A 21,356-nucleotide genomic window follows, 5' to 3' on the forward strand; every position below is an offset into this window, starting at 1 on the left:
AGAAATTAACATTACAACATTGCAGCTGTTAAAATGGGAAGAAAGACCCAAAAGATGCTGAAAATGTCCAAGAAGATGATGAAACTATAATTATATACGAGACCCTAAGGAATGAAAAACCCATCAGCCGTGCGCATACGAGACACTTTTTAGAGGAAAGTGTCTGACCACTTAGTTTCCACCTGATAATATCAGCTTGTTGCCGCAGACGCGACACTGTGGAGGCCACAAATGAATTTCCAAACAGTGTCACCATGGATACGTTTGAAGTACAATATGTCTGTGCTTTGCTAATGAAGATAAAGTGAAAGAAAAAGCAAGCACTGGGTACACCCGATAATTAGCCAAAGACTGCTATTGGGAAATTTTTCTATATATTACTTGAAGTCTTACCCTGAATAATTTTACAGTTATTTTAGGATGAGTGAAGAGTATGTAACAATCTGATTACCATAATTGGACCTATAATATCCCGTCAGGACAGGAACGTAAGGAAGTGAGCGTCGAGTGTGGAAAGGCTGGAGGCAACTTTAAGGTAATCACAGAAGAAGGATTGCATATAGTGTATATTTTCTTATCAATACATAATTCAGCATTCTCCTGGAAGTTACTTAAACATTACATAGTATAAATCAGGCGATAAATTTAAAATGTAACTTGGTGTGGCCAAGAAAAAGACCCGATACGCCACTTCGTATCTATTCTTTTAGTGTCGTTCACTATTAGTGGCTCGTCTGTGGTCACGGTGTTCCATACGAACACATATGTTCCATTTTTAGTTTTCTGTAAACGAAAATGATTGAGATGGCTTTGTCTGTCCGTCCGCACACTTTCTGTCCTCCCTCAGATCTTAAAAACTACTGAGACAAGAGGGCTCCAAATTGGCACGTTGATCATACACTCTCCAGTCATCAAACGTCAAATTGCAGCACTCTAGCATCAGCAGTTTTTATTTTATTTAAGGCTAAAGTTGGCCATAATCGTGCGTCTGGCAACGATAGAGGCCATGCCACCAATGGGCCGTGGTTGAAAGCTTCATGGGCCGCGGCTCATGAAGAAAACTCGATCACGCGGTTTTGCGCCGAAGAAACTTCGGCGCATTTTTTACTTGTTTATTCTAGTGGACGGCCACTTTCCACTTAGTGCCAGGTGTGCGGGCAGACTTAATTAAGCTAAACCGTCTGCTTATAAGATTGCAAAACTGGAAACAGTAAGAGGAAACATTACATTATTACGTAATAAAATGCTCACCTCAGCGAGAGGGAACACTGAAATACTGATGCAGTTATATTTACCAGGTAAGCATTGCAAAGTCCATGAGAGATGCATACGATGCTTTAAATTTGGAAGTAATACTAAAGGATTATGCTCTAATGAGTCCATAAAATATAGACTAAAGGAATGTCATTCAAATGGGACCATAAGGCGGAGACTGAAAGGCTCGTTCAAATGATACCATAAAACTTGGACTAAAGACCTGTCATTCAAATGAGGCCATAAGGAGTAGACTTAAGGACTGTCATTCAGATGAGGCGATAAGGTGTAGACCACAACTGTCATTCAGACGAGATCATAAGGCACAGACTTAAGGACTGCCATTCAAAATGAGACCATAAGGCGTAGATTATAGGACTGTCATTCAAATGAGACCATAAGGCGTAGACTAAAGGACTGTCATTCAAAAGAGACCCTAAGGCGTAGACTATAGGACTGTAATTTAAATGAGATCATAAGGCATAGACTAAAGGACTGTCATTCAAATGAGACCATAAGGCGTAGACTAAAGGACTGTCATTCAAATGGGACCATACGGCATAGACTTAAGGACTGTCATTCAAAATGAGACCATAAAGCTTAGACTAAAGGCTTGTCATTCAAAATGAGACCATAAGGCGCAGACTTAAGGACTGTCATTCAGAATGAGACCATAAGGCGTAGACTATAGGACTGTCATTCAAATGAGACCATAAGGTGTAGACTACAGGCTCTCTGCTATAGGACTGTCATTTAAATGAGACCATAAGGCATAGAATATAGGACTGTCATTTAAATGAGACCATAAGGCATAGAATATAGGACTGTCATTTAAATGAGACCATAAGGCATAGAATATAGGACTGTCATTTAAATGAGACCATAAGGCATAGAATATAGGACTGTCATTTAAATGAGACCATAAGGCATAGAATATATGGCTGTCATTCAAATGAGACCATAAGGTGTAGACTAAAGTACTGTCATTCAAAATGAGTCCATAAGGCATAGGCTTAAGGACTTTAATTCAAAATGAGGTCGCAATGTGTAGACTATAGGACTGTCATTGAAATGAGACCATAAAGCATAGACTAAAGTACTGTCATTTAAATGAGATCATAATGTGTAGACTAAAGGACTGTCATTCAAAATGAGGCCATAAGGCATAGACTTAAGGACTGTCATTCAAATGAGACCATAAAGCCTCGACTCAAGGCCTGTCATTCAAATGAGGCCATAAAGCATAGACTTAAGGACTGTCATTCAAAATGAGGCCATAAAGCGTAAACTTCAGGACTGTCATTCAAATGAGACCATAAGGTGTAGACTTAAGGACTAATTTAAATGAGACCATGAGGTGTAGACTAAAGTACTGTCATTCAAATGAGACCATAATGCTTAGACTAAAGTACTGTCATTCAAATGAGTCCATAAGACGTAGACTTAAGGATTGTCGTTCAAAATGAGACCACAATGTGTAGGCTATAGGACTGTCACTCAAATGAGACTATAATGAGGAGACTAAAGAACAGTCATTCAAATGAGACTACAAAGTGTAGACTAAAGGACTGTCATTCAAATGAGACCATAAAGCTTAGACTAAAGTAATGTCATTCAAGTGATCCATAAGGTGTAGTCTTACAGACTGTCATTCAAAATGAGACAATTAGGAATAGACTAAAGGACTGTCATTCAAAGAGACCATAAAGTGCAGACTATGGGACTTTCATTCAAATGAGACCACAAAGCCTAGACTAAAGGACTGTCATTCAAACGATACCATTCGGCGCAGAGTGAAGGACTTTCATTCAAATGAGACCATAAGGTGCAGACTAAAGGACTGTCATTCAAATGAGACTAGAAAGTATAGACTATAGGGCTCTCATCAAATCAGACCATAGTGCGTACACTAAAGGAATGTCATTCAAATGAGATCATAAGGCATAAAATAAAGAACTGTCATTGAAATGACACCATAAGGCATAAACTAAAGGACTCATTGAAATTAGGCCATATGGCATAGACTAAAGGACTTCATTCAAATGAGGCAATAAGGCATTGACTAAATGATTGTCATTCAAATGACACCATAAAGTGGATTGAGCAACCTGTCCATTTGTAAAATATATTCGACCTCACATCAAAAGTGTTATGTAAGATGGCCATGGGTTTTTTGCAATTCACTCAAGAGCCTCTGTCCTGCATTCACTTGTTACCATCCTCAAGAATGGCATCCGTACCTGCAATTGTAGGCATTTCAAAACCCAAAGTCTTCAAACTTAAGAGTGGCAAGAAGCTGAGGCCACTCTGGGAGCTTTTGAGATTTTGGTTCTCTCTAAATAAACCTATAACCTCACACATCCAGTCTCTTACCTTACTGAAGTCTACTTATGAGGGTAAATTATATCTGAAACCCTTCAAGTTATGTACACTTGACGTTTCTCAACATAAAACGTATTTAGTCTTCAACCCCTGGTGATCCACATTGAATTCTCTAGTGTACGATAGATTGTGCAAAACTGCATGGTGCCGTCTGGTTCTATTGGAAGATAAATAAAGCTCAGGAACAGGCAAGTCATCAGTTTGGTAATTATCTACAATTCATATTTGGAGTTAGGAAAATTAGAACTAAAACTTTTGCAAATGGGCTATGATGAGTTGTCTCTGCAATAAAAGCAAGCAGCATCATGACTCAAGGGGGTTTGTGAGACTGCAACTCAGCTCAATGAGGAGTCATAAAAATACACCACAAAAGTAAAAAGGACTTTATACAGAGACCCAAAACCATTAAATCCTGTTGACCTGCTTGACATGTGATATGATTAAAAACACCTGTCATTACCAGAAAGTGATTGCTTTGGCAATCTATGATTGCTTGTCCTGGAGGTCAGTGTTGAAAAAAAAAAAACCATGCTACAAGAACTGAGATACTTGGTTGACAGTAAAACTCTACAGCATCCTGTATACATATAGTTACTGCAAAGTAGCAGTGAAGTGCTTAGCATGTAAAGAGTCACTAGCACTGATAGTAGCACTCATGTCTGGCACCAGAGGTAGGTGAGAAATTTGTCTTGAGAAATGCAATCACTAACATGAACAAGTAAAGCTGGGCAAGTCCTTAGTGTCAGCAATCTCATGGCGTAAGGAGTGGCGTGTGGACCTTCACATGCTCAGAAAAGACTGCCACAACCACCAAGGGTGGAAATGTACTACTAAGATAATGAGGGGAAAGGACTATGACTGTCATGAAGCAAAATTCTCTGGAAGGTCCTCCAGAAATTCATGTACAGTAAGTGCTGTTTTATCTGTTTGTGCAATGTTGAAAACATCTTGGATGAAGGAGAAGTGGAAGGAACTTGAGAACTTTGTAGCGGATAACATGCCCTGTCATATACAGTATATAAAAATGCCCATAATGTCTCCCTCAGTTGTAAAAGCAACATTAAGCATCCAACCAATCCTTACATACAATACAAGGAAACAGGCACGTGCAGAGAGGGTTGCTAGGGGTGCTCGAGCCCCTGCCCCTTTCATAAATTTATTGAAAGAGTGCCCTTTTGTGTCAATAATAATTATAATAATCCCGGATCTGGACTGGAAATACCAGCCTTTATCAGAAGGCTGTGTTGAGTAAAAAAAAAAAAAATAAGAAATAATAATAACTTAAACAAGAGCTTAAGAAGTCATAGACCATGAGGAATGGCCAGTGTGGGCAGTGGCTGAATTACAATATTGCCAGCTCTCCAGGAGTCAAGTGGAGTCCCTTACAAATGAGAGACATTAGAAAATTTCATTGTGAACAAATTTTTTCCTCTATATATATATATATATATATATATATATATATATATATATATATATATATATATATATATATATATATATATATACTATATATATATATATATATTATAGTTTATAGATATATCACATAAATGTATTCTTGCATGTAAGCTCAAACTAGGCCTACTTTGCAATGTCTTATGCATTCTGGCTAATGGCTATACTGCTAGGGAAGAGGGAACAGTGTAACACTAACACATCACGGAGGCAAAACAACGCTCTTTAATCGGTATTCCTTGTTTATCATTTGTACATGGGCTATATTTTCTGCACTTACAACTAAAATCAATGTTTCATTCAACAAACATCTGTTATAACATTTATAATAAGAAAATGGCACAGTGTGTTAAAGAAACAGAAAAATATCCTCATAATTAATTTTTGTGAAATGTAGCCTAGGCTAAGGATGGTGTGGTGTGCTTAGTGAATTTAAATTTCATTTCAAAGGATTGACGATTATTATAGTGATTTCAGAAACCCAAAGTGACGTGTATAAAGTGTTGTGCTGAAATGAAGTGGTGTCGTTATTTTTTAAAAAAAAAAAAACACAAAGACTTTACATATTTCAACATTTCAGGACAACACTTTTACTACACACAGACCTAGGCCTACAGGCTACAGACGTACTATTGGGGTGTTGGTAATTATAATTTTCAGTTGATGAGGGGGTGGGTATTTATGGGGTGAAGACGGGTTTATGGGTTGAACACTATCATTTTTGTCACGATTTTGCATATATCAAATTACATACACACACAAAATATATATATATATATATATATATATATATATATATATATATATATATATATATATATATATATATATATATATTCTTTCTTCTTTTATCTTTGAATTTAAGGACTAGCTTTTGCCAAGGTAATGGTTTTGGCTTCTAGACTCATTTTATAAACATATTCAAAGTATTAACCAAAATAACCTTTAAGGGCTATATATATATATATATATATATATATATATATATATATATATATATATATATATATATATATATATAATTTTTTTCAACATCCAGCATCATGAGGCCGAATTTCGTCTTCCTTGGCTTTTGTGTCATCTTTAATCATTTTTATGTTATTATGTTATAATACCCTTAGATATCTTGGAATATTGAATACTGTAACATTTGTCTTTCCATTCAGATTTTATTATATTAATCATCTTGAGTATGCCACGGAAGGAGAGAAGAAAAAGGAACAGGAACAGTGCAGACAAGATGCTGCCCAAGGTAGCAGAACTCTTTATGATTGGATGAAGCCTAGAGTGGCAGCTTCAATATCTGAGCAAGTGGAGGAGGATTCAGAGGACCGGGAGGAGACTCAGGAGAGCGAAGAATCAGAAACTGAAGATATGGAAGCAGACGATGAGCCAAATGAAGAAGACAGTGTAGATGACCTAGAAGAGCAAGTTGCTCCACAGGAGCCCCAGATTGAAGCAAGAGCCGAAGTGACTGATGTTGAAGAGCCATTTTCCATGCTACCTGAATTACAATATCCAAATGATCCTGCACATGTTGTTACTTATAAGATACGTATTAGTGAATCTTTTATCAAACTCTGCAATAATTATGGTCCTTGTCAACCTGTAATTTCATATCCCAAGAATTTAGAAGGACGCTCGTTTCAGAAGAAATGGTATGAAAAGAACTCTTGGTTAGAATATTCACCTCAGAAAGATGCCATGTTCTGCTTCAGCTGTCGCCTGTTTTTGACTGAGGAAAGGTACAGTGGCCGAGTAGCTTGGAAATCAGAGGGCATAAGCCGTTGGAGGACAGCTTTAGAGAAAATAAAGAGCATGCTGGTTCAGAATCTCACATGATTGGTATGGTTCGATGGAAAGGATTCCAGAGCCAAGCATTAGATATTGCATTAGAAACAGCAAATAGAGAAGTACAAGCTGCTAGAGACAAAGAGAAGCAGAGAAACCGAGAGAAATTTTAGACAGGTTGATCTCCATCACACTATACTTGGCAAGACAAGGTTTGCCATTTAGGGGCGACGGAGAAATCTCTACCAGTGAAAATCGAGAAATTTTCTTGAACTTGTAGAAATGTTTATGCAAGTATGACAGCGTTGTTCAATTGCACCTTGATGTAATTAAAGAAAAACAAGATATACTGAAAAGACCCCAAGTGTCACTACTTTCAAACAGGACTCAGAATGACCTGATCAAGGCTTTGGCCATTTCAGTTAGAAGAGTGATATTAGAAGAAATTCACCAGAGCAAGGTCTTCTCCATCCTCATGGATGAAACAACAGATGTTTCACATACAGAACAGGTCTCTTTTGTTGTGAGGTATGTTCATGACTTCAAAATAAAAAGAACGTTTCATACAGGTATTCAATGTTCAATCAACAACTGGTGAGGCACTGGAGAAAGAAGTGATCTCTATGCTTAATGCAAATAACCTAAACATAGATGATATGCGAGGGCAAGGATATGATGGGGCAGCAAATATGAGTGGAATATACAACGGATTGCAGTCCAGACTCCAGAGACAGAACCCAAAGGCACTCTATGTACATTGTCATGCACATTGCCTAAATCTAGTCTTAGTTGAAAGTGCCAAATCAAGTATTCAGTTTATAACTTTTTTTCAGCTTGGTGGAGAAATTGTATGCTTTTGTTGCTAACTCTTCAAAACGGCATGCTGCATTCATGGAGATCCAAAAGCAATGTATCAGAAGATCGCCCACTTGAACTTCAGAAGCTATCAGACACAAGATGGGCTTGCAGAGAATCAGCTCTTAGAACTATGAAGAAGGTCATCCCAGCTCTGAAGCAGTTTCTAGAAGAGATAGTGCAAAGGATCCTCCTGACACGTCAGCAGGGGGAGGCCTCAATATTGCTGAAAAGTATTAACTTTGAATTTCTTGTTTGTCTTGAGATTGCTACCCCAGTTTTTTCAAGAAACTGCCTATGCATCTAATGCACTACAACTGAAAGACCTTGATTTAGCTGCTTCCTATAGAATTGTGGATGGAGTGCTACAAAGCTTGAGAGAGTTAAGAAATGATGAGAAGTTTCAGAGATTTTTACAAAAGTCAAAGACAGAGCTGAATCTATGGCCATCAACCTCCCCTCTGTGATTCCTGGACAAGGCAGAAGAAGGAAAATGCCTGAAAGATACAAGTATAGTGCTACATCTGCTACTACTGAGGACCAGCAATATCAGACCTTGGATGATTACTACCGCGTGAGAGTATTTTATGTGTTTTTAGATAAAATATCTCAAGAGCTACAAAGATTTAAAGATGGAACAACACAACAAGGGGTATCTTAAAGGCTTTCCATTACATGACAGTCAAGATAACTGGAAAGAACCTGTGAATGAAGAAGCATTCAAGTCATTACAAAAATTATGTCAGTTTTATGAGCTAGAAGAAGTAGACAAGTTACAGTTGGAATTGAAGATTTTTATTCCTCATTTTTCCTTGCCATCCACAGAACACTGCAGCTTCAATGCTCAACCTGATGAAGGTAAACAATACTCAGGAAATATTTCCACTTATGCTTGAACTTTTAACAATTTATGCCACTCTGCCTGTCACAACTGCAACAGTGGAAAGGACCTTCTCCAAACTCAAGCTTGTGAAGACTAAGCTGCGTAGCCAGTGCAGTGAGGAGAGGCTATCTGATCTTTTGTTGCTAGCAATTGAAAAAGGATATCAAAATCAACAACAGTGAGGTTATCAACATATTCAAAGAAATGGCACACAGGAGGGTTCTCTTATAAATATAAAATGATAAGTCTGGTTAGCAACCTACTGTATTAATCATACTGATTGATCATTTTCTTTTTGTTATTAATTTGTAAATAATATATAATTTTTCTTTAAATATATTCCCAAGCTCTATTGCTGCAGGTAGTCAGTGCAGTATATTGCATGTTCATCTAAGGCATTAGCCTACTTGTACCTATGATAATCAGTCATGTTTATTGTTTTCTTGAATTATTAATGCCTAGTTTAAATAAAGTTGAGAGAATATTGAGAAGTTGTATGTATATTTTGCCTCATTCATTATTATATTTTGCCCTTTTTTTCACTTGAGCACCTGCCCTGTAAAAGTTCTCTGCACGTCCCTGCAAGGAAGTGCTGTGTGTATACTTCCCCTTAAAAAACTGCAAAGCAAATGAGGTCCCTCTAGGCTGGGCATGAAGCTCCTTCACTGCTTGCCAGCAGTTCTTATGCACCTTCCTCAAATCAATGCAAATACAGAAAAGCAACAACTGCAATAAGCTGAAAACATGAGAGCAAGGTAAAATTTGCAACACTGGTCATGAAACTCCTTCACTGCTTGCCAGCAGTTCCTCTATCAAGTCACTGAAAATACAGAAAAGAACAACTACAATAAGCTGATAGCATGAAAAAAGGGTAACCTTTGCAACACACTAAGTAATTATAATCTTCAAAATCAAAATAGACAGTACAGTAATACTAAATGGATACATAATACAGTAATTACTCCAATAATCCCAAAGAAAACATTTTTCAAGAGACAAAATGAGTCACTGCAACTTAGTGAAAGCACAAAAACTATCAGAAAACACATACTGTATAGTAGTAAAATGAAATAGAAGACTATGAAAATTTCATGCAATGCTTGAAAGGGTAATTACACCAAAAATGGCAGGGAAATTGAGACCTGCTTCTGAGTAAATAATATACAATGAACAGAGCAGATGTTTGAATGGAAGGCTTATATATTCTTCGGATGCTTCTTACTGGTTACCCAACCACCTCCAAGCAAAACACTTCACACTCTTATTTTGACTGGCTAACTTTTATTTTGACTCACTAAGCACAAAATATAAGCATAAACCCTCAGCAAAGGAACCCTTCAGGTAGAGAAACACTGATGAAAAAGCGTTTTGTGTATGAATAGTCAGTCCCAGGAAAAAGAACCAACAGGTGTGTTTGTACTGTATTGGCATAGCCACTTGGAATTATTTCACCAAACTTAGGGACACTTTTGAATCCAGATATACAGACTAGGTGGGGGCACTTTATTTGAACATGGTTTGAGAATGAGCTGGTGCACACTTAAAGCTATGGTAAAGTGATGGATTTGTAAGAAAATACAGTTATTAAAAATTTTGCAAAGTAGTAAGACCAATAATTTTTCTTTGCTAAGTACCAAAATTAAAATGATTTAGCTAGTTCAATAATCAAGTAATTAACTGTAGTCATTAAAGTGTACAATTAGTGAGTACCATACTCTGAAGTATGAATATATAGAAATACTGAATACGTTAAGAGACCTTAGGTATCCAATATAAGCTGATTAATAGTAAGATAAACAGGAAATAGAAAGCAATCTAATTACTTCCTGGTAGGTACTAGCATGCTGGAAAACCTAATTAAATGTAATCATATTTCACCACTTTATATAATACTGTCACTGATGGAGACTATTGAAATAAACTGGATCAGATTAGCGTTGAAATAAAATACTAGAAAAAACAAATCTTTAAGAAAACAAGTGGTGGGGCATACTACAGAGCTGTTGTCAACTCTTCAGACTCAAATTATGAAGTGGTTGGTGGAAACGGAATATAAAATTTAGGCCCAAGGCCAAGCACTGGGACCTAAAAGTCATTCAGCGCTGGAAGGAAAACAGAGTGGAAAGGTTTTAAAATATGTAACAGGAAGAAAACCTTGCAGTTGCCCTATGAATCAATAGTTAGGAGAGGGTGGAAAGTAATGTGGAAGAATGGGAATGTGAACAGAACAGTAAATGGAATGAAAGGGGTTGCAGCTAGGGGCTGAAGGACACTGCAAAGAACCTCAAGTAACCTTTACTAGACTGACAGCACTAACCACAATAGGGGAGGTGGTTGATGGATGGTCTATTGAGAATCCAGGTAAGGCTATGTTACAGTTAGTTCTCTCCTTTTGTTAACATCAAACCGAGAGTCTGGTGATCACTGCAAACTGTGATGTGGGCTTAATATGACTGATGAGTTTGTTATAAACAAATAAACAGTTACTCTTATTGCTGACACCTTAGTAATGATTTAAAAAGGGGCTGTGCCCTCTTACTTTTGTTTTCTTTTACGGTATGTCTGCACAAACAGCAGTGAGTATTGTCAATAAATTATTTGCACATGAGCTCTATTCTGTACAAAATGCACTTATACAGCTTATCTAAAGGTAACGAAAACGAATCAGGAAACAATTTGAGTGATTAAAAAGCTTCTGTTATTCAGTAAACCACTCGTGTAGATTACAAAACGTATGGACACACATAAAACTAAAATCTACTTTGAAGCAAGGGTCAAGGAGAAAATATTTTTTAAATACCAAGAGATCACTTTATTATAAAAGATTAGTAATCAACTCAAAGTCTACATAGAGTGTTCCTGATAAGGATTTCCCTGAACAATACGGTCCATGGCCTCAAGAGGCATGTGGTCAATGTGTTCAACATGGCTAATCTGTAAAGTCTGATTGACATCTGCAACCTGTTCCAACCCACTATTTGCAATCTCGTCAATCTGTTCAACACATTCCTTTATTTCAGGCAATGGCTCCTGAACCTGCATACTTAGGGGGTCCATATGTGAATCAAGAGTTTGTGGCTAAAGGTTCACTACTGCTCGAACTGTCACTCAAAATATTACACTTGGGAATCTTCTCCAGATCCATAATATCAACAAATGTGCCACCCTGTACAAGCCTTGGGTCCTCGTTTCGTTCTCTCGGATGAATTTCACACACATTCTCATCTTGCTCCTCTACTTTAACATTGCGATTAAGGCGTGCGGACTTTGCCCTTGTTCGAACAAGCTTACCTTTATTACGCCCTTTTCCACGGCCACTACCACAGTTCACTTTTTTCTTGGCAACAGACAATAACACTGGTTCAGCTTGTACCATTTTACGTGGCCTTCCTCGCTTCTTCCCCGTAGGAGGTGCACCACATTTCTTTAAATGTTTTTGCAAATACTGGTTCGTTTTGAAATATTTCCCGCAACGACAACATGCATAAGGCCTTTCGTCTGTGTGAAGCTTGCGATGACTTCTGAGGTCTCCTTTGGATCGGAAAGCTGCAGCACATTCTGTACATTTGTAAGGCCTTTCTCCAGTATGAATACGGAGATGTATCTGCAAAGAGGCATTCTGTGCAAATGCAGCTTTGCAGACAGAACAGGAAAAAGGCCTCTCACCCGTATGCTTGCGCATGTGATTCCGTAAATGTGTACTCGTAACAAAAGAATCTTGGCAGATACCACATATGTAAGGGCGCTCTCCAGTATGAGTACGTTTGTGTCCCGTTAAATGTGATGACCTTGAAAATGCTTGGCCACATTCCGAGCACATGTATGGACGTTCCCCTGTGTGAATACGCTTGTGAGCCTTTAAGTTGGAACTCTGAACAAAAGAGGCGTTGCACAGTTCGCAAGTGTACGGTCTTTCTCCTGAGTGGATCCTCGAGTGGGACTTCAAATTTGAAGAATTCGAAAATGACGCACCGCAGGCGTCACAGTGATAAGTACGTTCCATCGGTGCTGCGCGTGGCTTCTGCCGAGGCACTGGGGGTTGCTTTGGTTTTGGCTGCACAGCAGGAGGGATGATTTCTTGATGATGAACATGGTGGGGCTGAGGCACAGGAATCTGTGGATGCTGGACAGGAGGGCTAACAAGGAGATTGTTGAATGTGTTGTAGTCGTACCATCCTGGATGCCCTCCCGTCTGACCAACCTGCATAAAGTGATCCATGTAAACACTATTCATGTTGACTGAGTTAGGAGGCAGTGCCATCGTGCTAACAAAAAACCACGAAACAGTTTGACTTCCTAGATGACATGTGTGACTCCTGAAAAAGAGAGTAGATATTAGTAAATCAATATCAGTGCAATGTTAGGGGTCTAAAAACACAAATCTCTAACATATACACAAATTACTGCATTTTAAAATACTGTACTGAGTAGGTAAAGTATGTGTATGTATTAAATAATAATATTTTCCCCAATAATGGCTGGTTTTTGCCACATTTATCGAAAAAATTTACTGTACCCTACACCACAATAAATTTAATTGCAAATGACAATGAATGACAAGAGAAAAATAGATTTAAAGACTCAGAGCTGGAAAACCAACTGCCTTTACTGTCCTTTAACTACAAACTAACTACAGTATGTAAGTCTCTGCAAGCCTTTTTTTGTACTACTATATACTGTAGGTGCTAGATCCTGCATTTTTGGTGTGCATTACAATCGGTGTTCATACATCATGGAAAATTAAGTTTTCTTTAAAAGAGAAATTTGTGAACATCAGAAAAAGTTATAATCAATGCTCATATGTCCAGGAAAAAATGAAGTTTTCTTGGAAAGGAGAATGTTTGCAGGCATCACATAAAGGTTCTAATGTATAAACAGAAATGGAAAATGTTCAATGGGAGAAACAAGTCTTCCATAACTATGCTCACACACAGGACATCTCATCAAGTCAGATACCTCAGCCACAACTAGACTCATGCACACACATTCTCTAAAAGACAAACTCTCAAACACAGCACAATGCAAAATATCACCAGAGCAGCACCTTGTGAGCTTGATGGGAACTACAGAAAAATTGTTTAGTTGAGTGAGTGGCTGGGAAATACACACAAACACACAAGTGCACAACTTATTAATAAGCCTCAACTACAGAGCCAACTTTGCATGAGAATGAATGAGTTTACATTACATGGCAACATAACTGCAATGATCACTGATCCAGAGTCATGTGCAAAGATACTTCTGTACAGGAAGGGTTGTATACTTTAAAAAGTAAACAGCATTTTCATATTTAAGGAGCCTTTGGAATTACTGAATCTAATTTTAATACTTCCCACAGGACCAATGTGGTGAAGAAGGGAAAATGTCAAGTTATAGCTGCATCTACCAGCCACTCTACACTGCAAATCTCAACTATGGTTATGTGGCATCACAACTTTTTAAAAGGCCAAGGTAAGCATTAAAACTAATTCATGGCACTAGCAAACTTATTTGCTTACTTTTATTATCAATTTGTACCCTGTGTTACGAAGAGCAGTTTTATGTGACTGCATTTTTTACATATGTGAGTCAATGATATACAACAGATAGTACAAGGTGTTATGCTGTGTCATATATGAGTAGCTTATATATATGCTTTCCTAATTACTTTTTGGGTAATACAGTACTGTATTTGTATGGTCTTCAGTGTCAGTACAGATTATATACTACACAGTTATGTATGACTGCAGTTTCTCACAAATGATGCAGAGAAATAATAAGTGTCCATAGCTACCGATTTTGGTACTGGTAGTTGATTTTTGACACAAAAATCTTAGAAAAATAACTGATTTTTTTGTACAAACCCAAAACTTTACAACTGCCTTTAGGTGTGTCAGCTATATTTCGACACAATCAAAAGAAGACGACAAAGGAGAAAAAGTTCCTCTACTGATAGAGAAGGGTCTTATCAAGTGTTTTCTCACCAGACTATACACTCTGTAGGGCTGGAAGGATGGCAAATTACCTTGTTAAGTGATGGTTGTAACAAAGAAAGTTGTTAAAATTTTGTATTTTTCTTGGATATACAAACCAGAGCTTTTCTAAAGCAGTATTTCCTGCACAATCTGGAAATGGTCATTATGCTTGGTAATTTAGTGGAAAGTAGGTGAGTGGCACTTGTTGGTAACCCATCAGTTTTTCCCTTTGGCAAACTGGGACTATGCAAGGTTACCTGATGTACGATTATGACAGAAGACACTGGTTTGTATGTAGCATCTATGAAAAATAGAAATTAATTTCAAAATGAGGTATTCCTTTTTATACAGGAGACTTATCCCTAAGGTAAGAGGACTGTCACACAGAACTCACTGTGACACCGTTCCAAAATGTGAGGAATATGTTAGGCTATGAATCTGCTGTATTCCATAAGTCTTCTCTTGTAACAAAAGGCTGAAGGGACAGTCAATAACCTAACCTGAATTGTCAGATTCCTAATCATGTATTTAAGTAGGGGAGGGCTGACGCCTGTAACATCCTAAACTGCACGGCCCTGTGTCATACCTGAATCAACATGTTAAATTATACTCTAGGAAAAGTCCAGGGAATCCTGTTTAACCCATTACAGAACAAGAAAAAGGATCAGTCAGTAACAATAACATCTGGGTATGGTGATAGCTCTCTTCTGTTACCCCATCCTCTTGACAAAGAAGAAAATGAATAGCACATCGTCAGAGCTAAGTCTTTTGACTAGCGCTTTGTTGTGTTGGTTTCCTGCATTCATCAGTCTACCCTCTGCACTGTTTAATAGTTGGGAAGGGCACAGTGGAGAGAAAGGCACCTTTTGGTCAACCTAAGCCCAACAAAGCACTTTAGGTAAGATGCAAATTTGTCTGAAAGGAGCTGGGAATACCACACAATGGTTGGGAAACCACCGTGGGATCAGAAAAAAGAATCCAAGGGCCAATGGATGACTCTGTAGAAAGCAGAAGTCTGTCAATCAGGATCCTGCCCTTATACCTAAAAATGAAATCTGTCTGTATCCTACAAAGAGTAGAAACCATGTTTCCTTCACAAAAGACTGGAAATCCCATTCAGTGGACACAGAGTCAGAGGTGGAGGTACCAAGCTTACCTTCTGCTTGGTCATCACTTGGGTCAGTAGAGGTAAGGGTGCTGCTTTCTGACAAAGGCTACCCGGTACCAAGCACCACGGTTTGGGCACCAGGGGCATCAGGCAAAGGTTTTGTGTGACCTCAGGCAACCTGCTCTGTAGCAGATATTGGCACAAAACACCTATACCAAACCCTGAAAAAATTTCTACCATGTGCATGAGTGGAAGGGAGTCACAGTGAAAAATCAACCATGAAACCCTTGACCACGATAAACAACAAGGGAAGCGCAGACAACTGATCAGTCTCGTATCAGCAGAAACCTGCTAGGAACAGTAATGGATCAAGGTAGTGATGAACATGATAGAGTTATGTAATCAATGCAAGGATTGAGCCACATTGATTGAGCCAAGACCACCATGAGCATCGTGAATGGTGTGCATATATTATGGAAGTACCTGTCTATACACACTGTATCCATGAAAGTTTCAAGACCATGATTCCTGTGTTCTGGATATTCATGGCCAATGAATAACTGAAAAAATAAGATACTGCATCTGTTAACTGATGTTGCAAGTCATGAGAAATTTTAAGGGGTCTCAATCTGATCTCAGGAATATTGGCCTAGTTGCCCTCTGTGATCTTCGGCCCCTCCCTGTCACATTGATAAGTAAGTGCATGGGGATTTGCTAATCTATGTTCCACTCAAGTAATAATACAGAGTATAGTACCATTATTATAGGTAATAATGCACTCATGTCCTAAATTTCAAAACAAGCATCATAATGACTGGTCAACCATACCAGAATATGTTTTCTGCTATACGTTGAACTAAATGATCTAACATACATCTGCAATTCAGCAACACAGAATAACTGGATGACCTCCAAAAACAAGTGTGACAATGGCATTACTTAACAAGTATATACAAGAGTTTTAATTGACAAGTATGCTATCTATGACATATGTAGCTAAATGCTGTAGTGCCTTACTTTGATGGTTCTGTTTTTCCCAAATATCTTCTCACTGGGGTTTTGTTAAAATAATTTCCCACCCAGAATATGAAGTGAAAACCAGAGACATTGGATTGTCAGCAACCTCCCATATTGTATATTAATGCCCGACTAAAACCTGGATTTCCCCATATATTTGTTGGGCTAATAGGAAAACACGAGGAGCTTGGGTTCCAGTCAAAAGTCAAAATATTATGCTGAAAAAGATACAAAAAACAGATCAAAACACATGCCAAACAATCAGTTGAATATATACTTCACAGTTTGCTATTCTTAAGATTAATTTGTAGTCCTGGCCTATGTAAACGTTTTCTTCTGATACCACACAAAGGTGGTCTCGACCACTTTCTAATGGAGGAGAGAATTCATTATTCTTATATTTGCATTAAGGAAAGTTCAGGTGTATGACTTGTAAGTGAGTGACCCTTATATATTATATATTTAAGTGCATCCATATACTGTACTTGAAGAACAAATCACTGGAAAAGTATCGGAAACCTATAACTCATGTTCTCCATCTTTAGGCTTCTACTTTACCTGTAATTACAACATGTTCAGGGTGAGGTTAAAGCCTATCCTACATGCTTATAGCACTAAATGTGTTTTAGTTTAATTGTTTTCCAAACATAATTGGTGTGTTAAACTTTAATGGCTTTATTACTTATGGAAAAATTGCAACACAATCAAGTAACATTATCAAGACAGGATGATAGGAGACTTATAACCTATGTGCATGCATGAGAATAAGCCACAGCGCTATAGTTATGCCTCAGAGCCATTCTGTATTGTAATGCGAGTTCCCATTTAAATTATGTGTTAAAAAAAGGCTTAGTAAATATAAAGGAAATGGCTGCATTCAATTGTTAATTAAGTCCTTGACTGAAGAATATAAATGGATGTATATATTGCAGTACAGGCAAGATAAATTTGGAAATTTACGAAGATAACAGAAATTTTACCATCTTGTCTATGTTTTTACATTAATCCCCAAGACAAAAGACACAAGATGGCAAATTCCTCAATATTTCAGTAGATTTCTTAAATGATCTCACCTTTGCTGTAATAAATACAGTGCTACCTCAAACTTACACGAGGTTAGGTTCCAGAACCCCTTGTGTAAGGTGAGGATTTGCGGAAGTTTGGTACCGTCACTAAAAAAATGCTAATACATACAGTAAATAAGTTATTCCTAGGTTTAAAACCTAAATATGACAAAATCATGCTCCAAAGCATTTTAATTTCATAAAGTTAACAATACCATACTGTAATTCATATTTCATTACAGTACCAGACAGAGAGAGAGAGAGATGAGAGAGAGAGAGAGAGAGAGAGAGAGAGAGTTGCCAGAGAGAGAGAGAGAGATGGGGGTTGCCCCCACGCTATATCAAGAGTGACAGTATTTATGAATTATTACAGAGAGAGAGAGAGAGAGAGAGAGAGAGAGAGAGAGAGAGAGAGAGAGAGAGAGAGAGAGAGAGAGAGAGAGAGAGTTTGTTCTTACATATCAAGAGGGAATTTATTCATGATTTATGACAAAGAAAGAGAGAATAACTTTAGAAAGAGAGAGAGAGAGAGAAGTTATTCTTACATTAGATATCAAAAGATGAAATTCATGATTTATGAAGGAAAAGAGAGAAGAGAGAGAGAGAGAGGAGAGAGAGAGAGAGAGAGAGAGAGATTTTTCAGTATCCTTATGACATCTGTGTGCAACACTGCCTCCCCTTCCTATCAATATGTCAATACGTCAAAATAATTGACAGTTAGTTACAATCCCCCTCGCTCCAAAGAATCCAAGAAAAGACTGGGAATCGATATGTATTTGTTTAAAATTTTAAATAACTTACTATACAAATGCAAAAAGTTGTAATTGTAGCATGGAAAATATGAAAAAAATTAATATCAAAGTGACGTAACGTTTATCTATAAAACTACAGTATACAAAACAAATAAACACACGTTAAATATGCATAAAAAATTTCTCTCTTATCTCAGTGAGAGAGAGAGAGAGAGAGAGAGAAGAGAGAGAGAGAGAGAGAGAGAGAGAGAGAGAGAGAGAGAGAGAAACAAAATACAACTCATACATCAAAGATATATTTTCTCTCTTATCTCAGTGAGAGAGAGAGAGAGAGAGAGAGAGAGAGAGAGAGAGAGAGAGAGAGAGAGAGAGAGAAACAAAAATACAACTTATACATCAAAGCATATATTTAAGTACCATGAGAGAGAGAGAGAGAGAGAGAGAGAGAGAGAGAGAGAGAGAGAGAGAGAGAGAGAGAGAGAGAGAGAGAGAGAGAGAGAGAGAGTTTGCATTGACAGCTGTTTTATGATTTTGATTGATTTTACTATATTTTAACTAGAGGATGCTAGTATTTATGTACTAAAATACAAATAATACAAATTTTACACATAAAAGCATGAAAACTTATAAATTATTTAAAAATTAAACATAACCATTTCTGCAGGCTTTCTCAAGGATTTTGCAAATGTCACGTGTCTGTGAAAGAAACGCGTATGCCAATTGGTTAGGTTCCATTGAAAAGTTCGCGCGTCTTTGAATTTGCGCAACTCGAAGTGTGTAAAACTGAGGTATTACTGTACACTCATTTCTATAATGTTTAGTAAAAAAAATATTAAATGATATTTTCATGCAGCCGTCTCCTTGACATTTATCCAAAGTTTTAACAGGTGAATATCCTTAGCACTACCAAATATATATTAGGCCTAGGCCTACTTCCACAATTTCCTTAATAATAAAACTTAAAGTTTTCATAAATTAGCAAAAAATCATGTTTGCAATATTTTAGGCCTAATAGCTTAGGTCCTGTAAACTAGACAAATTACGACTGCGACGTTTAGATTTGCACGGTGGAAGACCGTTACCTCAGTGAGTAGATTCACCCCTGAGGATTACCGTTTGGACATAATCTAACCTGGCCCTAGCCTACAATGGGACTAGGTTTAGGCCTATTAGTACACATCATAACTAGCAACAAAGTCAGCCTATTCTAAGTCTAGAACCAAATAAGACATCCATAAAACACTGCTCAATAAGATTTTGTTTACGGTCTGGGTTAGCCTTAAGCCTAATCTAAGCCTACGGTAAGGCAGTTTCGTTAAGACTCATGGAATAGGCCTAGGCCTTCTCATTACCGTAAGCCTGACATACCTAAAGTGTTTGTAAACCTATCAGTGGATTATATTATTATTGTTAAATTAAATGTGTGAAGTTCTCGTCTTTGAGGCTGTGAAATAAGCCCGAAATAAGCCTATTTTACTAAGATTCCCTTTCGCTCAAGTAGGCTTGTTTAGGCCTAGCTTGCGGGACTCCTGCTTTCAGTCCCTCGTTTAAATCTAAATAAAGAAATATAGCCTAAATTGGGGCACAATACCCACCTCGCCTGCCCAATTGCGCCCAAATTCTAGAGAGCAAGATGAGGAACCAGCGAAGGGAGGTCCATTTGGGCCACAAAGTAAGTTTGAGGTTCAGGCTTCGCGAAATCTTTGTTTGTGTCTTCTCTTCTTCTCTCGGCCGGAGTTTCAAAGCCACCGACGTGGATGTTGCCATATTACAAACTCTCCTTTTCATTTTTATTTCACCATTTTTACCGTTAAAAAGGAGCATTTTCGATTTCAGGAGCTCTCCTACTAATGAATTTAAGCTTAATATCAAATATGAATCGAAGATAGCTCTTTATTCAGGGTTAAACTGGCATACATAAAATTTTCTTTATGGATGCTGTGAGTTTTGCCACATTTACCTCATTTATTTTTCCGATTTGTTTTGTTGCTCATGACAGACTTTTATTCACTTTTTCACTTAATTGCTTCAGTGCCAATTTTCATGCACGTCCTCTTCCAGGGAAACGTATTATTCGTAACGTTTTAATTACATCGAAGCGCTGGTCAAATGTTGCCATGTGTCATGGCATCTTCTGACGTTTCGAAAATCTTGTATGAAGTTTGTGAGATTTTGATCGGCTTTGAATCTCGGTGGGGGGTTACGAGCGGTACTCGCTTTTAGAACAAGTATTACATTATTATGTATCACGAAAACTAACAATTTTAATAAGTATAACTACGGGTTATTGAACGAAAGTGTCTTTGTTTGTCTGTCTGTCTGTGAGCAAGGTGACTTTGACTTGAATTATGATGAAAGGAGTCTGCCGAAGTCTCAAAGATACTGAATCAACTTTTTATCTTTGTACTTTACCTCCATCCTCCCATCCTTTCTTCAGTTTTGCCTTCTAATCTCTTAGTGCACCTAAAGGCATTTTTCTCTAGTTCCACTTTCAGATTCTTGCACTTCACCGCCTTCACTTTCTGAATTTCTTTATCTTGCTGTCCAACTACTCCAACTCTACCTGAATGGCCAAAATTGTCCTAGCAGCCTAAATTTCATGAAATTAATCATAAATATTTCCATCTCCATCTTCCTTGCATCGTTAACTTACCTACACATTATAGAATTTATTTGATTTCCCCTTTGGTACTATGGTATAATTTTTAACTCTATCTTGCCATCTGACTCTCAATATACTTCTTAAAGCTCCTTTCTCAGATCTAACATATCTTTTAGACATAGTTTCGTTGTCTAACCATGATCAATGGCTGTATAGCAATGCAAATGGTAGCCTAC

At 37.6% G+C, this 21,356-nt stretch overlaps 1 protein-coding gene across 1 annotated transcript in view; it reads right to left on the reverse strand.

The window, feature by feature from the left end:
• Positions 1-20,500, reverse strand: part of LOC136836232 (zinc finger protein 616-like) — a 46,866-nt gene extending 26,366 nt beyond the window's left edge. The window contains 3 exon segments of the mRNA XM_067100236.1: positions 11,472-11,690; positions 11,692-12,939; positions 20,479-20,500. Coding sequence (XP_066956337.1) covers positions 11,472-11,690; positions 11,692-12,939; positions 20,479-20,483 — 1,472 coding nt within the window. The 5' untranslated portion in view covers positions 20,484-20,500.
• Positions 20,501-21,356: the final 856 nt, after the last annotated feature.

This window comes from Macrobrachium rosenbergii, chromosome 56 (assembly GCF_040412425.1).
Source record: "Macrobrachium rosenbergii isolate ZJJX-2024 chromosome 56, ASM4041242v1, whole genome shotgun sequence".
NCBI lineage: Eukaryota > Metazoa > Arthropoda > Malacostraca > Decapoda > Palaemonidae > Macrobrachium > Macrobrachium rosenbergii.